The sequence below is a fragment of the Muntiacus reevesi genome, chromosome X (genome assembly GCF_963930625.1).
Source record: "Muntiacus reevesi chromosome X, mMunRee1.1, whole genome shotgun sequence".
NCBI classification, from domain to species: Eukaryota; Metazoa; Chordata; class Mammalia; order Artiodactyla; family Cervidae; genus Muntiacus; species Muntiacus reevesi.
In genome coordinates, this window is record NC_089271.1 from 61,646,070 (window position 1) to 61,664,567 (window position 18,498).

The following is an 18,498-nucleotide window of genomic DNA, read 5'->3' on the forward strand; positions in this document are numbered from 1 at the left end:
TAATCCCCCATGAGGCACACTCAAGTCAAGCACATCCTTTTCCATGCTTCTGCAGCACTCAACACTTACCTCTACCCTGGGACAAATCACAGTTTCCTGCTGACCTGCTTGTCTCCACCACTAAATGATGAGTTCCTTGAGAGCAAGGACTATGTTTTATTCACGTTTGTATCCTCAGCACCCAGCACAGGGTCTAGCATTTTATAGGAGCTCCTCATATGCTTGTTAAGTAAATGAATGAATGACTAGTTCTTGGTCTGAGCAGCTCTAACCTCTGTTCCCTTACAACAAGTACCTATGACATACACACAGTCCTTTACCCACTCTCTCCTACTGTCTCCTCTTCCCAGAAGTACCAAACATCCCAGCCAAAATTTCTGTTCTCCAGGCAGTCACAGGAGTCTGGGACTGGTCCAACTAGAAGGAGTGGAACAGAAGACAATGGTCTCAGTGTTGGCCTTGACACCAATGCCAGTGTTGAGATCAGAGCCCACCCCCAAATCCCAGAGATAAGTGTTGCTGCCTACTTATTTACAAACTAACCTTTAGTGTAGCAAGGGGAAAGTATATCTCAAGTTTGTTCCCTGAAGTGTGATTAGACTTGATGGCTACTTACACCATCCTACTCAAACCCCAAGCCAATAAGAAGCACACACAGGCACAGCGGATACTTTTGTGCTGACAGAGCAAACAAAAGACACTTATCTGAAGTTCTCCACACTGAAAGTCCGGCTCCATATCACCTCTAGCAAGCAAAGAACAAAACATAGATTCTTTTTCTAGTTCCTTTTAATAATAATTTTTTAAAAGCTGGTTAAGCAACTACAGATACAATTAAAAAGTAAAAAAATGAAAAAAAAAGATGAGAAACGGCAAAGACACATCCTGGACTCCACAATAAATACAGAGCTCTATCTGTGTTCCCCCACCAACATCCCATGGGGAGCCTAGCTCAGTGTAGTCAGGAGTACACTCCATTATTGTGCAGGGAGACCAGACAGCATTCAGGTGTGATGATGTCAAATTGAATGCACACAGGCACTGCTGAGATCCAAATCTACAGTTCTGGCCCTAGACTTGAGTGAGGGTTGGTCACTCTTAACCTCTTCCAGGCTGTGCCGCATCCCATAGCCGAAGTAGATAGCAAATCCTAGTGGGAAAAGGTAGCTGTGAGGTAGAGAAATAGTGGTCTGCAAAGGCTTAATATGGCTCCTACTTGAAACCAAGACAGAAAGGAGGTGGGATAGGACCCAAGAGGCCTACTCTTCCCAAGAATACCTACCAATCAGCATCCAGACCCCAAATCGGGCCCAGGTGCCAGCTGTCATCTGCATCATAAGGTAAATATTCACAAAGATGCTCATTAGTGGAAGAAAAGGCAAAGCAGGTACCTGGGAAGAAAGCAAAATCTTCTTTGTACAGACCACAAGGTAAGATAGAAGAGATCCCTAACCTTTTTTAGCCAGGAAAGGGAGGGTCTGACTCCTACTCATGCTGTGTGTTTCAGTGCCTGCTCATGTAGTGTACCGCATATGGGACTCAAGAATATGCAGAGTCTGGGGAAATGGAACAGGAAAGAAGCAAGCATCAAATAAGATGTTTTGGCCTAGGTATCTCCTATATCTTTCCCTTCTTGTCCAGTGAAAAGAATATGTGAGACTTCGAGGTATTTAGAACCTATTCTTCCAACATGGGTTAGTTGTGGGGAAAAAAAGAGGTCATTTACCTTAAAGTGAAGTTCAGCGGAGCTCTGTGGCTGTCTCCAGATGACTCCAGTGATCCCAGTAATGAGCATCAGGAGCAGCACAACCACTGCAATCCACACTGGGTCTCCAGAAAGCAGTGGAATGGACCACTGGGCCAGTACTAGGCAAAGGACACTCAGCAGCAGAGCTTTAAGAGTCAAGTTGAAAAGCATCAAAACCAGTTCTTGAGAGCAACATGTTAAAACATTAGACACCCCATTCCAAGGAGAACCACCCTCTCTCCAGCTCACATTATGCTGACTCAAGAGAAAAATTCCAATGCTCACCAAGCAGTGAGGAACAAACATAGACAACTTGGCCAGAGAGTGGAGTGGGGATGGAGTTGAGTGGACAAAATAGTCCCTGTAGGGTCAGTTTCTCTGCTTCAGGGATCTTCTCCTCCTGCAACTCCACTTCATCTTCCTCATTCCTCATCTCCCGGTCAGGCTGATACCTGAGGCAAGAGGAAGATGGGAGTATTAAGAACAACCCTCAACCATCTTCTCCCAGGCAGGTTAACCTTCCTCATCACCACTAAGGGTAGTTGCATTTTTTGGCAGGGAAGGATGGCCATACTCCTCGAGGAGAATCAGGATGATGAAGGCGGGGGGAGGGGAAGAGAAGCAGATCCCCATCACTCCTCATCTAAGAATTAAAACCCAAACGACAGTATGCAGAGGAAAGGAGCCTCACCTGAGGATGAGAACACAAATAGCCACCAGGGAATAAGCAAGCAGAGTCCCAATTGACATGAGGTCCACCAGATCAGTGAGTTCAAAGAGGAATGCCATGAATGCTGAAATTGATGGGAAGAAAACATGAGTGAAGGCAAGAGCAAAGTAAAGGGAGTTGGTGAAATAACAAGGGGAATGGCAAAGAGTTTTCACCTGCAATAATGCCAGAGACCACAGTGGCCACGATGGGAGTGTGTGTGCTGGTGTGGATCCGGGCAAGGTCACGAAACAGGAGGCCATCCTCTGCCATCGCATAGATCACTCGAGGCATGGGGAACATAGAGCCCAAGAGGCTGGAGAGAAGAATGCCCAGAGCGGTGTTGACCGGGTATCTCTTTCCTCCAAAATGTGAGCTTAAGGAGCCTCCACTTTCTGCTCACAGGCCTTTTAAGGGCTTTTAAAGGGCCTGTTAGGGCTTCCCAGGTGGTACTAGTGGTAAAGAACCCACCTGCCAATGTAGGAGACACAAGTTTGATCTCTGGATTGGGAAGACACCCTACAGGAGGGCATGGCAACCCACTCCAGCATTCTTGCCTGGGACATCTCATGGACAAAGGAGCCTGGCAGGCTACAGTCCATAGGGTCACAGAGAGTCGGACACAACTGAAGTAAATTCGCATGCAGGCAGGCATGCAAGGGCCTTTTTAGGGGTAGTCTCTGGTATGGAACACTATCAGCTGAGATTCTGGCAGCAGAGGAGAACAAACATTTGACACTGACCTGGTAGAAAGAGCACAGAGGGATCCAATGGCTACAACATAGCGGGCTGGGGCCCACCCAGTATAGAGAAAGGCCTCAGGCAAGGGACTCTTGGGTTGAAGCTGGTAGTAAGGCATCATGAGCGTGAGCGCCGAAGAGATCCCAAAATAGGCCAAAAAACAGACGAAGAGTGAAATCACAATGCCTGTGGGGATGGAACGCTGAGGATTCTGGGCCTCTTCCCCTGCAGGAAGGGGCACAAGGTCTGAATCAGAGAAGCAGGCTTGGTTCTCTACCCTTCCCCCAACCCGCAACACCACCTGAGCACAACAAGGTACACAAGCCCTGATGGAATGGAATGACTATTACCAGTGGTAGCAATACAGTCAAAACCAACGAATGCGTAGAAACAGGTCGCTGCTCCACGGAGAATCCCCTCAAAGCCAAAAGGCACAAACCCCCCAGAGCCCAGAGGGCCCAAGCTAAAGTGAAAGAAGCAACAGAAAAGGTAAGGGCATGTTCAGCCAACTGTTCTTTTTCTCTGAAGCCCAGCTACTCAGCTGGGTCTTCAAGGCCTAGGTTCCCATCCCCACCCCCCACCCCCACCAGAATGCTTCAGTGCAGATTCCCTGCTCTCCACCATGCTCCCAGCTCTGTATCTCCTATCTCCTCTCCTTACCTAGAGGTGTCATTGAGTCCAGCCACGGCCAGTTTGTAGTCCTCTTCTGTGAGCTTCCAATTGTGCAGATCTCCCTTAACGAAGCCAGAGATGATGACAAAACCAAGAACTAAAAGATTCACCACCGTGAACACCTTGGTAACTAGGGCTGACTCACTAGCCCCCAGAGCCAGCAATCCTGTGGGAAAGAGGCATTCAGGACTTTAAGAAAGGCCTCAGTCCCAGCTCTGCTTCCCTGCCTCTAGATGCAGACTTTTCCTCCCCAGCTTCTCCTCTTTCTCACAGCTACCACCTCCACAAGCTCCCAAGCCTAGTCTCCACTAACCCCACCCCTGTCACTGTCCCTGTCCCTTGCCTCACCGGTGAGCAACAACACAAGGCCCAGTGCGAAAAAGTCTGGATATTCTGCGAGGACACGGGGAACGTGCAGTGAGATGCTCCCCTGCAGAGTCTGAGAGATGTGGTTCCCAATCAGGTTGTCAAAAGCTGAGCTCCAGGCCCGGGCCACACTGGCTGTACCTAATGGAGCAGAGGGAGAAATACGGGGTCAAGTTTCCTCTCTCATCTCCTTTCCTCCCTCTCCCACACCAGTGTCATAAGAACCCTGCTATTGTTACCTATTCTTACCTTTTAAGAACCAAAACCAGCCAATTAAGGAAGCCAGGACAGAGGTAAGTAGAACGAACAATTTCTCCACACCTTCAACCCACCCAGCCCCCCAGCAAATACACGCATTTATGAATATTTAATTCCTGTGAATGATGAATATCTCGCTTCACCATTCCACCCAGATTTCCTGACTCCAAGCCCCTTCACTGGCTGCGTAAGTGCCCCCCTGCCCCACCATCTCACCGATGACATAGGAGAGGATGAGGTTCCAGCCAGTGGTGAAGGCCCAGAGTTCACCCACAGTGACATAGCTGTAGAGATATGCAGAGCCAGAACGGGGAACCCGAGCACCAAACTCCGCATAGCACAGCCCAGCCAACATAGAAGATAGGGCGGCCACCAAAAAGCAGATCACAATGGATGGTCCTGCTTTATCTTTGGCCACCTCACCAGCCAAGACATACACGCCTGCACCCAAAGTGCTGCCCACACCTAGGGCCACTAAATCCAGAGTGCTCAGGCATCTGGCAAGGCGAGTCTCAGCCATGCCTGGCTCCAGCGTACGTCTGCGTACCAGCTTTTGACCAAATCTGCAAAGCGCCTGCCACAGCATTCTAGCTGGAAGAGGATGCTAGGAAGGATCTGGTGAAAAACAAGACAAAAGACCTTCAATAGGGCTCATTATCCCTAAACTCTAAGAGTGAATTACAATACCCACCCACCAAGTAAAAGAACTGTGGGGGGAGGGGAGGAGGATGTCAAGGGGACAAAGGCAAGTTACTCTTCCTCTAACCTCAGTTTCTTCATTTGCAAGTAGGAATAACAATACCTCACAGGTTTGTGGAAGGACAATTTCAGAAAAGGCACGTGAAACTCCCCATCCTTCAGTAGTCTGGCACCTTATAGGTGCTCAATCAATGTCATCCTCTTCTTTCTTTGGCGGGGAAACTATAAAGCTTATCCTAGACCCCAACCCAGGAGCCAGGGAAGCTCATTTGCCTCCGTCCCCTGGCCTGTGGCTCTTTGGGAATTAAACAGAACTCAAACCAGGAGGGGCCAGCAACTCTGGGGAGAACCTCCTTCTAGCACCCAATATCCACATTCCTTTCCGGGGCTCACCTCCAGGGCTTCAAATAAGCATGGTTCCTAGATCACCCAGAGAGAGGGGAGACCAATCTCGGCCACAGATCAAAAGTGAGCACCGACTCAGGTCCATCCCTCCTCTCCAAGCCCACACTGTAACTGGCACTGCCGTCGCCCAGGGGAGTAAGCAAATGTTCCCCCACTTCCTCCCGCCCCGCAAGGCTGACCAGCAAGCATCAACAGTGAGGCGGGGCTTCGACATCTGAAGATTAGGAGATGCCCACCCCCCGCGAGAGGGGCCCCTGAGCAGCCCGATATTGCTAGCACCCGAGAGGAGGGGTTCCGCCTTATGCCCCCCGACTCAGCTCCCAGTTTCTTATGCTCTCATCTAGAAAAGGTCTGGGGCTGAGATGCAAATGGGAGCCTTGGCTCCCAGGACTGGGGTCTCGCCTGCAACAGGTCACGGCTGCGTTGATGCAACTGCATGCCATGGTTGCCAGAGAATCCTAGGTATACCCAAACCCTCGCTCGTCCCCTCCGACACACGTGTCGGCCTTCAAGGCTTACCCGGGAGCTGTTGCAAGCCCAGGGCGCGGAAAATCTCGGTTGGGGTTCCGCGAGGCTGAGTTCAGCCTAGTTGGGTTGGGGATGCCGAGTTAGGTTGCTCAGGCTTCAAAGCTGCTGCTTGGGGTCGTTGCGCGCCAAGCGCCCCTTATATACACCGAGAGGCGGAGCCGCTAACGTCATGGAATCCCACCCCCAATCCTCTTTGCTACACACCACACACACACACACACACACACGCACACACACACGCGCACACACACACACACGCACACACGCACACACGCACACACACACACCCCTCTCTCTCTCTTTCCCGCTTTGCAAAAGGGATTGCGTGGGACCTGACATTGCTTTCCACTTGCAAAAGCAAGACCGGTGTGGCAGGGAGCGAGAAAGGGGGGAGGGCAGCTTTTTCCTATTCTTCGCTAGGCATCAGAGCTGGACAATAAGAGGCTTCCTGGCCTGAGACCCCCAGGGGATTTTCTACCTTTGTGCTTTGATAGTCAGAATCGGTGATTGACAGGAGTGGGGGAGGGGTGAGAGTTGGAGGGGAAAACAGCACAGAGGGGTCTCCAACTCTACTCTCTCCTTCCCAAGCTTTCTTTTCTACATGAGGTTACCTGAAATTAACTGAAATTAACCTGAAATTCTACGTGAGCTTTCATCCCTGTAATCTTTCCCAAGGACCCTACCAGATTGTGGATAGCCAGCTGACTCCAACCCCTCAGTTCTCACCCTCAACTGTGGTGTTTTCCTAATTCAGTCAGCAGGAGAATGGAAGATGATTTCAACAATTAATCCCATCTAGATGTATAGGCCCCAGTCTCTCCATAGTGTACCTCCAGCTACCCATTAATATTAAACTAAATATTAACTATGAAATTATGACAATATTGAAATATTAGAGGAGGGGGCTTATTTAATTCCATTTTACTGATGAGTAAACTGAGGCTCAGAGGCATAACTTGCCTGACATAATACCATAATCATTTGTTGACCACCTTACTGATAAAACCTGGCATATTGGACTTTAATACCTGCCTCTGTAGGTGCCATGGTGGTTTGTGGTGGTTTAGTCGCTAAGTTGTGTTGGACTCTTGCAACCCCATGGACTACAGCCTGCCAGGCTCCTCTGTCCATTGGATTCCCCACACAAGAATACTGGAGTGGGTTGCCATTTCCCATTTCCCACACAAGAAAAGGACGGGTGTAAGCAAGCAAAGCCAAACCAGGAGAAGCACTAGCGTGGAGACAGACCCTTTTAGGCTAGGAGTTTCTAGAAAACAGAAGAGAAACAGAAGAATCAAAGAAGGATCGCACCCTAATCCCATTCAGCCTAATCAGTTCTTAGTCAGAAAGAAGCAACCAGCTTTGTGAAGGTGTGGTTCTCTTCCACACACATCTCAGGGATTAAGGAAGGACCTACATATCCTTGTTTCCTTTAAGTAATCCATTCTGAATAGATTACCAGTGAATCTATCTAAAATATAAATCCATTTTGAAGTAACTGGTAGTTTCAGCTAGCTACAGCTACTGGCTTTAAGTACCCATTGAGGACTATGTGTATAGCAGTTAACATACACAAAGCAAAGGAAAAAGAAAATAAAATCCTTACCCTCTTAGTCTTAAAAATCTAATTAGGGAAAGAAAACATATACAATACAATTGAAACTGTATTATTAATACCTAGTGGTTAGGAGGGCAGTCTTTGGAATTAGACCTATGTTAAATTCCCAGCTCAGACATTTGGTCTTGAGCAAATTATCTAACATCCCTGAGCCTCAGTTTTTGGATACACGTTTCAAGGGGGCTTCCCAGGTGGCTCAGTGGTAAAGAATCCACTTGCAGAGCAGGAGTCAGGGGTTCAATCCCTGGGTCAGAAAGATCCCCTGGAGGAGGAAATGGCAACCCACTCTAGTGTGGTTGCCTAGGAAATCCCATGAACAGAGGAGCCTAGCGGGCCACAGTCCATGGGTTTGCAAAGAATTGGACATGACTTAGCAACTAAGTAGCAGCGGCATGGAGGAGAAGGGGAAGACAGAGGATGAGATGGCTGGATGGCATCACTGACTCGATGGGCATGACTTTGAGTAAACTCCGGAAGCTGGTGATGGACAGGAAGGCCTGGTGTGCTGCGATTCATGGGGTCGCAAAGAGTCGGACACGACTGAGCGACTGAACTGAACTGAGCAGCGGCATACACGTTTCACAGGGTTGTTGGGATGCTTAGATGTGATTATGAAGTCAATTCTTCCTGCCTGGCACATAGAAAGTATTCAACAAAAACTTAATACATATTCAGAATAATACATTCGTGTGTCTGATAACTATTTAGTTGCTTAGATTAGGTGATTGATTTAATTATGAGACTGACAAATTGCTATTGTAAATAATTCAGGGAAAGAAGTCATTGGTACAGACTGGAATATATTGATATAAAGAAGGCCTCTTAGTTCGTAAGGGGTTGAGGCATGAAGTAAAGTCAGGAGCCCCTGTAGAGACCAGTCTAGCATGTGCAGATTAACAGTGGATTTAATAGACCTTCAATTGAAGGTGGCCCCCCAGGTGGCTCAGGCAGTGAAGAATCCTCCTGCAATGCAGGAGAGCTGGGTTCGGTCCCTGAGTCAGGAAGATCTCCTGGAGAAGGAAATGGCAACCCACTCCAGTATTCTTGCCTGGAGAATCCCATGGACAGAGGAGCCTGGAAGCTACAGTCCATGGGGTGGCAAAGAGTCAGACATGACTGATTACAGTTTCACTTTCACTTTATTCAATACAAACTTGATCAATTAATTAGAAGCATCAGGAGGTGCTCTCCAATTCTAGCATTTCAAGATTTTATGCAGCTCTTCTCATTCACTTACCTATCCCTTTCATGAGTGTGTAAGTTCAACCATATTTCCTTCCTCAGCTTTTATTTTTCTAGAAGTTCCATGGTATCCTCCATCATTATGGACTTTCTCCAACTTCATTATCTCTTTCTTGTGGTATAACGGCCAGGGGTAAAACAATGAATTTTGTGTTTTTATTATAAAACAATTTAATACTAATGACAACTGTCCCCCAAACCACCGAGTATTATCATATAATTTTGCCTATTTCTTTTTTCATGATCAAATATTTTTCAAATTACTTCTAATACTCAAAATTATCATTGCTAGCAGTTGCATAATATTCCATAGTACTGATACACTATTTTTTATTTAACCATTTAAACTTTTATTCAGGTTGTTTCCAGTTTTCCTTCATTCTAAGAAACACTTTCATTAATACAATGTCTATATTTAGTTGAATTACTTTCTTAGGTTTCATTCCCAGGATTGAGATTATTGATAATCAATATTAAAGATAAGAAACATATTTATTTATTTTTTTAAGAAATATATTTATAAACTTTGATACTTGTTACAGTGCTTTCCAAAGGATTTTTATCAATTTACAGTGCTATTAGCCATGTTAGAGTAAACCAACCTTATCACACTCTCAACAGCATGTCTACAATTTAAATAAGTCATTTGCTAATAAAAGTAGAAAGAAGTACATTCTGTTTAGAATTAATATTTCTTTTGGAAATTGCTTATTCATATCTTTTCTTTTCCCCAAACTTAGTTATTTGGGTCCTCATGCTTTCCTTATAAATTAGAATGTATTTAATATATAGATATTAAACTTTCTTCTATAATATTTGATTCAAATATTTTCCAATGTTTGTTGCCTTTATTTACAAAGTTTAAGTTTTTTAAACTTTTTATTGAGGTATGATATACACAGAGAAATGTACACACTGATATCATAAGTGTACAGCTCAATGAATGTTCAGAAAATGAACACACTCATGTAACAGCACCTACATCAAGAAACAAAACATTATCAGTATCCCAGAAATCCCTTTCATGCTTCCTTCTAGTAACTACTTTCCCTTCTGACAAGGGCAACCTCTGTCCCAACTTCTAACAGCCTAGATTTTTTTTATTTGTTTTTTTTCTTTATATAAATGGAAGCATATAGTATGTGCTATTTTGATAATTGAGATAAAATTCACATGCCATAGAATTCAACCTTTTGAAGTGTACAATTCACTAGTTTTTAGTATAGCTACAGAGTTGTACCTCCATTACTACAATCAATTTTATATATATTCGCTATCCCCAAAAGAAACCCTGTTCCCATTTCCAGTCATTCCCTGTTCCCTCCCAATCCCCTCACTCCAGCCCCAGACAACCACAATTCTACTTTTGGTCTCCATCAATTGCCTATTCTAAACACTCACCTAAATGGAAGCATGCAGTATGTGGTCTTTCGTGAGCCTGCTCCTTTCATTTAGCATAATGTTTTCAAGGTTCATCAACTTTGTTCTTACTTCATTCCTTTTTTTATTGCCAAATAATGTTCTATTGTATGGAAAAAACACATTTTATTTATCTGTTAATCAGCCAGAGAACATTTGGGTTGTCTCTTTTCTTTCCTTCTTTTTTGGCTATTATGAATAATGCTGCTATGACCATTAGTATACAAGTTTTCCTGTGGACATATGTGTTAAATTCTTTTGAGTACATACCTAGGAATAGAATTGCTGGGTCATGTGGTAACTATTTTTAACCTTTTGAGAAACTATCAGACTGTTTTCCATGAAAGCTGCACCACTTTATATGCCCACCAGCAGTATTATGAGGCTTCCATTTATTCTACCTTCTCACCAACACTTGTTATAATTCTTATATTTTTTTTAATCCTAGCCATCCTAAGTGTGAACTGGTATCTTATCATGGTTTTAAATTGCATTTCCCTAATGATTAATGATGTTGAATATCTTTTCATGTGCTTATTAGCCATTTGGCTGTTTTCTTTGAAGAAAAATCTATTCAAATCCTTTGTCCATTTTTAATTGATTGTCTTTATATTGTTGAGTCTTAAGAGTTCTTTATATCGTCTAGACACTAGACTTTTATAAGAGATTTGCTAATATTTGTCCATTTTATGGGCTGTCTTTTCACTTTGTTCATAGTGTCTTTATTTTTTTTTAAGATGTATGCTTTTTTTAATCTTGCATTTATTTATTCTTTTGGCTGCACTGCATGGCATTTGGGATCTTAGTTCCCTGACCAGGAATCAAACCCATGCCCCCTGCAGTGGAAGCTCAGAGTCTTAACCACTGGATCATCTTAGAAGTCTCCTTCATAGTGTCTTTTGATACATAAAAGTTTTTAATTTTGATGAAGTCCATTTATCTATTTTTTTCTTTTATTGCTTCTGATTTAAGTGTCATATGTAACAAACCATTGCCTAATTCATGGTCACAAAGATTTATACCTATGTTTCCCACTAGCTTTATGGTTTTACTTCATGTTTAGGTCTTTGGTCCATTTTTGAGTTAATTTCTGTGCAAGGTGTGAGGTAGGAGTCCAAATTCATTCCTTTGCATATGGATATAAAGTGTCCCAATACCATTTGTTGAAAAGACTATTCTTTCCCCCATTGAATTGTCTTGGCACCTCACCAAAAATCAACTGACTGAAAATGTGAGGGTTTACTTCTGAATTCTCAGTTCCATTCCACTGAGTTACATGTCTGTTCTTACGCCAGTCCCACACATTTTTGTTTTAATATCTATTTATTTGCATGTGCTGGGTCTTAGTTTCGGCATGTGGGATCTAGTTTCCTGACCAGAGATCAAACCCAGATCCTCTGCTTTGGGAATATAGAGTGTTAGCCAATGGACCACAGGGAAGTCCCCCACACTGTCTTGATTACTGTAGCTTTGTAGTAAGCTTTGAAATTGGAAACATGAGTCCTTTAACTTTGTTCTTCTCTTTGAAGATTTTTGGCTATTCTAGGGTCCCTTGAATTTCCATGTGAAATTTAGGATCTGCTTGCCAATTCCAGACAGCTGGAATTTTGAGGGGTGTGGCCATATATCCATACATTAATTTGGAAAGTATTACCATCTTAACAGTATCAAGTCTTCTGAACTGTGAAAATGGATGTCTTTCCATTTTTTTAAGGTCTTCTTTCAAGTTGTCAACAATATTCTATAGTTTTCAGATAGTAAGTTTTATACTTCTTTAGATAAATACATTCTCAAGTATATTACTCTTTTTGATATTATTGTAAAAAAAAAGTTTCCCTCTTTTTCTTCTATAGAAATATAATTGATATCTGTATATTGTTCCTGTACCTTGCAACCTGGCTGAGCACATTTATAAGTTCTAATAGTGTTTTAATGGATTACTTAGAACTTTCTATATACAAGATAATGTCATCTACAGAGATGGTTTCACTTCTTCATTTCCAATCTGAATGCCCTTTGTTTCTTTTCCTTACCTAATTGCTCTAGTTCAAACTTTCAGTATGATATTGAGTAGAAGTGGTAAGAGTAGACAACCTTGCCTTATTTCTGATCACAGGGGGCAAATATTCAGGTTTTCACCATTAACTATGTTGCTAACTGTGGGGTTTTTGTATATACCCTTTACTAGACTGAGGAAGTTCATTCAACATTAACTTTTTGAGATTCATCCATATTGTTGTGTGTCATTGTAGATCATTCATTCTTAGCTGTATAGTATTCCTTTCTGGGACTATATCACAATTTATTCCTTCTACCTTGTTGATGATCACTTTTTGGTAATTTTCCAGTTTAACCACTGCAAATAGCACTGCTTTAAACATTCCAGTACATATTATTTGCTGAAAACGTGTACATTACTCTTGGGTATAAACCTATCAGCGTGGGCTTCCCTGGTAGTCCAGTGGTTAAGAATCCGTCTTGCAATGTGGGGGACACAGGTTCAATCCCTGATCCAGGAAGATCCCACATGCCACAGAGCAGTTAAACCCATGTGCCACAACTACTGAGCCTGCACTCTAGAGCCCACAAGCTGCAACTACTGAGCCTACACACCCTAGAGCTCATGCTCCACAACAAGAGAAGCCACCACGATGAGAAGCCTGTGCACTGCAACTAGAGAGTAGCTCCGCAACTAGAGAAAGCCTATGTGAGGCAACAAAAACCCAGTGCAACCAAAAATAAATAAATAAATAAATATTTAAAAAAAAAAAACTATCAGTGGACTTGCTGAATAATACAATGTGGATATATTTGATTTTTGAAATTTTATATTTGAAGCTGTCAAACTTAATTCCAAAAGATATTGAAGTATTTTTTTATATTTATTAGATTCAAGTAAAAGTGTTAGTCCCTCAGTCATGTCCGACTCTTTGCAACCCCATGGACTGTAGCCTACCAGTCTCTGTCCATGGGATTTTCCAGGCAAGAATACTGGAGTGGGTTGCCATTTCCTTACTGAATTTTAAGAGAATGCATAATTTCATAGTAATGCTTTAAAAGGGCATGGGGAAGCTCCTCTTTACAGAAGAACACCAGCTAACAGAGACTTCCCCAGTGGTCCAGTGGCTAAAACTCCATGCTTCCAATGCAAGGGGCCTAGGTTCTATCCCTCTTCAAGGAAAGAGATCCCACATGCTCATGCTGCAACTTAAGATCCCACATGCTGCAACTAAAAAAATGTCCCACATGAAGATCCTTCATGATGCAACTAAGACCTGGTGCAGCCAAATAAATAAATAAATTTTTTTTTAAAAAGAACACCAGCTAATAAATCTATAAGAAATTCTAGAATTCAAAACTCACCATTTTGTACTCACCAAAGGAATAACTGATTCAGACAAGGATCATCAATAGATGATCCTTGAGTAATGGAAAACACAATTATTCACATGATCTCAAAATAGCACCCCACAGTTTACAGATTAATTACAAAAGGAAACATACCTTTATTAGTTTTCTATTTCTGCAGTAAAAAATTACCACAAATTTATTGACTTAAAACAACACAAATTTATTATTCCACACTTTATAAAGGTCAGAAGTCCAGCACTGCATGGCTGGATTCTTTGCTCAGGGTCTCACAGGGGTAAAATCAAAGTATCTGCATTCCTATTTAGAAGCTCTGGGGAAGAATTCACTTCCAAGTTCAGTCACGTTGTTGGTAGAATTTAGTTCCATGCAATTGTAGGACTGAAGTCCCATTTCCTTAACATATAATCTTCTCCATTTCTAAGCTCCAATGTATCAAATTCATCGGCTCTGAATCTTTCTGATCTACCCTCTTCTACTTTTAAGGGCTTCTGTGATTATAATGGGCCCACTGAGGTAATCTAAGACAACCTTCCTGTTTTTGGATTGGTAACCTTAATTTGGATTGGTAACTCAGCATTCAAAAAACTAAGATCATGGCATTTGGTCCCATCACCTCATGGCAAATAGATGGGGAAACAATGGAAACAGTGACAGAGTTTCTTTCCCTGGGCTCCACAATCACTGCAGATGGTGACCAAAGGCAGATGGTGCAGATATACCAAATACCGACTCAGAACCAGGCAAATCAAAATGATTTGCCAAAGGAAACCCAGAAGAAATGCCCCATGTGAGTGACTCAAACTACCACAAAGGCACGACTCTCTCTCAGTCCACCCATGGGTCTATCCACACATACTGTACTCTTTTCCTCCTAGAAACACTTGGTTCATTACTTCCTGTCTTTGTCAGAATTCTCTTCTGAAAAGCTGAAGGGCCACAACCTTGTCACTGACCACTGGTCTAGTGGCTAGGATCCAGCACTCTCACTGCTGAGACCTGACCTCCATCTCGCCGAGAACTGTAACCCTGCCTCAAGGTGCTGCAGGCCAAGGCCACCTGGAGATCATATTTGGTTCTGAAACTTGGGAATTCGAGGTAACCAACGGACTTCACAGCCCCTGACTCAAGTCAGCTTGAGGCCCCTTTTCAAGACTCACAAGGCATAACCTCTGTCTGCCCATAGCACTATGGCTACCTCCAACATTGGGAGTGGCAGAGGGATTCCTCGAGCCTCGCAGATTCCAAATAATGCTTGGATGACAGCTGACGCTGTCCTCTGAGACATGGTGGAAACATAATTTCCAACCATGCAGGAGCCCAAGGGGCCTCTCTCGCTCTCCTTCTCTCACTGTCCCATATGGAACCCTCCACTATGCTTTTCTTTCCCACCTTACGCGCACAACAAAGTCTCTTTCTCACTTCTTATCTCTGCATCCATTTAGGGAAGGATTTCCTGGACTTCATTCCTAAACAGCGTCCATGCCACTGCCAAACTTGGTGCTATGTCAGACAGAATCATCAGACGATTCCCAATTCTATCTCAGCTGCCAGACAGATAGGGCAAGGGATTTGGAGTCCTTCTGCTGTCCAGTCTCTCACCTCACTCAATGCTCAAAAAATTTACTATGAGAATTTCTTCACCTTCCGGCCCTTGAGTCTTGAATCCGTGCCATCTTCCATAGTGCCCAACTCCAATTTCTCTAAGGGTCCCTCTTTGCATTTATCAGACCCCTTCACTCCAGTTCTTGGCAGCCTCCACAGTGCTACCGACAATCTATCAGGCTGCTTGCTACCCAGAAGCCCAAATTATAAACTTTGTTGATGCTCAGTTGTGAGGAATAGACAGACACCAGCATAGGAAAACTCATTACAGGAGATAAGTTCTACAGACAAGGGATCTCTCCAAAGGAAAGTCTGGCAAGTGGTCTGCACTGGTTCAAATGTCCTCCCCTGGCCATGTGGGGGACACCTTGTGTTGTTGTTCAGTCGCTAAGTCATGCCCAACTTCATAATCCATGGACTACAGCACACCAGTCTCCCCTGTCCTTCACTACCTCCCTGAGTTTGCTCAAATTCGTGTCCATTAAGTCTGTGATGCTATCAAACCATCTCATCCTCTGCCGCCCCCTTTTCCTTTTGCCTTCAATCTTTCCCATCATCAAGATGGGACCAAGGAAGAATAGAGGCATTTGGTCAGGAATTGATGGGAGAGTAGAGGACACTTGAGACTGCATCAGGTTTGAAGGGAATTTAGGGGGCATCCTGAACCCCTTCAGGCTAAAGCCTCCTGGTAAATATTTCTGGGACACCAGATTTCATTTCTAGGAGCACTCTCTTGTTCTCTGTTGCAAGTTACCCAACATGGGAGGGCTCTCTGTCCCCACCCCACCCTCCCCCCACAAACCAGAAGCAGCACCTCTGGAGTGTATCCTTAAGAACTGGAAATTGTTTAAAATAAAAGGACTGAGAAAGGAAAAACTTAAGTTCTACTGTAATGGTGACTGACCTTTGTATAAGTTGGGGAATAGAGAAAAATGGCCTGAAAATGGGCCTCTAAATTATAATACCATTCTTCAATTGGATCTTTGTTGCCCCTTTCTTGTTGTGCCTCAGTATCCTACCCCTTTCCTTGGGAGGGACCTTCTGAGCTCTCTTGGGGCTATCCTGCAGTTAGGAGGCCCCAAGCAGCTCCTTATTTTGACTCTGACTAAAACAGACCAGCCAGAAGAGCAAGATTCTATTCCCAGCCATATTATACAAACAGTAGACTCTTCCATAAGGGACAAAGAAATCCCTGGAAGGGCCACAAATGCCCAACCTGTAAGAATTAGCCTTGGGCCAGAAACTGCCTATCCTAACAAGAGACAATATCCTATACAGTTGGAAGCAAAGAAGGACTTAAAACCCCTCATAGATAAATTCTTAAAGCAAGGCCTCTTGGTGCCCAGCAGTCTCTGTGCAATACACTTATTCTGCTAGTTGTTAAGCCAAATTAGGAATATAGGATGGTACAAGACCTTAGAGCAGTCGGGCACAACTGACCGAACTGATCTGAACTGAATAGGATCTTACATATCAATAATTACCTTAAATATAAACGGATTAAATGCACCAACCAAAAGACAGATTCGCTGGGAGGATGGAAACATGTGGATGTATGCACTTCCACTTACCATATCACTCTGCTTGATCCCCCCAAATTGTATGTAATTATTTTATATTTTTAAGTTAATCAAGTTCTCATTAAGGCTTGCAATTGTAAGTATCTTTAATTTTTGTCTGGCTATTGAATGTGAAAACTGATAAATATATTTTAGTATTGTGATTATGTAACTTAATACCATTGTATCTTGATTGTTCAACAGAAAAATAATAGAACTGTATATCACCAAAACTAGGATCTAATAGAAAAACCTGTAATCACTTTTTAAGATCAGATGCATATCAGAATTATCTTGAAATTTGTTTGAAAAGTACAAATGCTCAGGTATTGCTCTTTTTCTCCAGAACTCCAGATATGTTTCTAATGAGCAGTCGTGTTTGAAAACAACTGGACTATATGATGATCTATTATTTTATCCAGTTTGTTTCACTTTTTCTATTTCATATTCAGTGTTCCCATTTCATTTAGTTTGTGTTCTGCAATTTCTCCATCTCTTTTTTTTTTAATATTCTTTCTCAAGTCTTTGTCAAGTATACTAGCAAAGCTTTTGTATACATATATATGCAGAGTACATCATGAGAAACGCTGGGCTGGAGGAACCACAAGCTGGAATAAAAATTTCCAGGAGAAATATCAATAACCTCAGATATGCAGATGACACTACCATTATAGCAGGAAGTGAAAAAGAACTAAAGAACCTCTTGATGAAGGTGAAAGAGGAGAGTGAAAAAGTTGGCTTAAACCTCAACATTCAGAAAACTAAGATCATGGCATCCAGTCCCATCACTTAACACCAAATAGATGGGGAAACAGTGGAAACAGTGGCTGACTTTATTTTTTTTGTGCTCCAAAATCACTGCAGATGGTGATTGCAGTGATGAAATTAAAATACGCTTGCTCCTTGGAAGGAAAGGTATGACCAACCTAGACAGCAAATTAAAAAGCAGAGACATTACTTTGTCAATGAAGGTCCATCTAGTCAAAGCTATGGTTTTTCCAGTAGTCATGTATGGATGTGAGAGTTGGACTATAAAGAAAGCTGAGCGCCAAAGAATTGATGCTTTTGAACTGTGGTGTTGGAGAAGACTCTTGAGAGTCCCTTGGACTGCAAGGAAATCCAACCTGTCCATACTAAAGGAGATCAATCCTGGGTGTTCATTGGAAGGACTGATGTTGAAGTTGAAACTCCAATACTTTGGCCACCTAATGTGAAGAGCTGACTCATTTGAAAAGACCCTGATGCTGGGAAAGATTGAGGGCAGGAGGAGAAGGGGACGACAGAGGATGAGATGGTTGGATGGCATCACCAACTCAATGGACATGGGTTTGGGTGAACTCCAGGAGTTGGTGATGGACAGGGAGGCCTGGCATGCTGTGGTTCATGGGGTCGCAAAGAGTCAGACACAACTGAGCAACTGAACTGATATGTATAATATATATATTTTAGAGAACTTAAAAAAAAAAAAAACACCCCAGCACCTTATAATGGCCCCCTCTAAGTCAGAATTCCAGCTACCTACTTGTGCTCAAACCTTAACTTGCCCCTGATGGAAAAAGGA

General features: G+C 43.2%; 1 protein-coding gene across 1 annotated transcript; it reads right to left on the reverse strand.

Annotated features, from left to right (window-relative positions):
• Window positions 1-1,019: 1,019 nt before the first annotated feature.
• Window positions 1,020-5,079, reverse strand: SLC7A3 (solute carrier family 7 member 3). Its single transcript, XM_065916174.1, has 11 exons — window positions 4,710-5,079; window positions 4,218-4,376; window positions 3,858-4,035; window positions 3,548-3,660; window positions 3,200-3,422; window positions 2,633-2,772; window positions 2,439-2,541; window positions 2,033-2,199; window positions 1,727-1,893; window positions 1,283-1,391; window positions 1,020-1,150 (listed from the first exon to the last, which is right to left on the reverse strand). Exons 1-11 carry the CDS (start codon window positions 5,077-5,079, stop codon window positions 1,020-1,022), a joined length of 1,860 nt encoding a protein of 619 aa, XP_065772246.1.
• Between the last annotated feature and the right edge of the window lie 13,419 nt (window positions 5,080-18,498).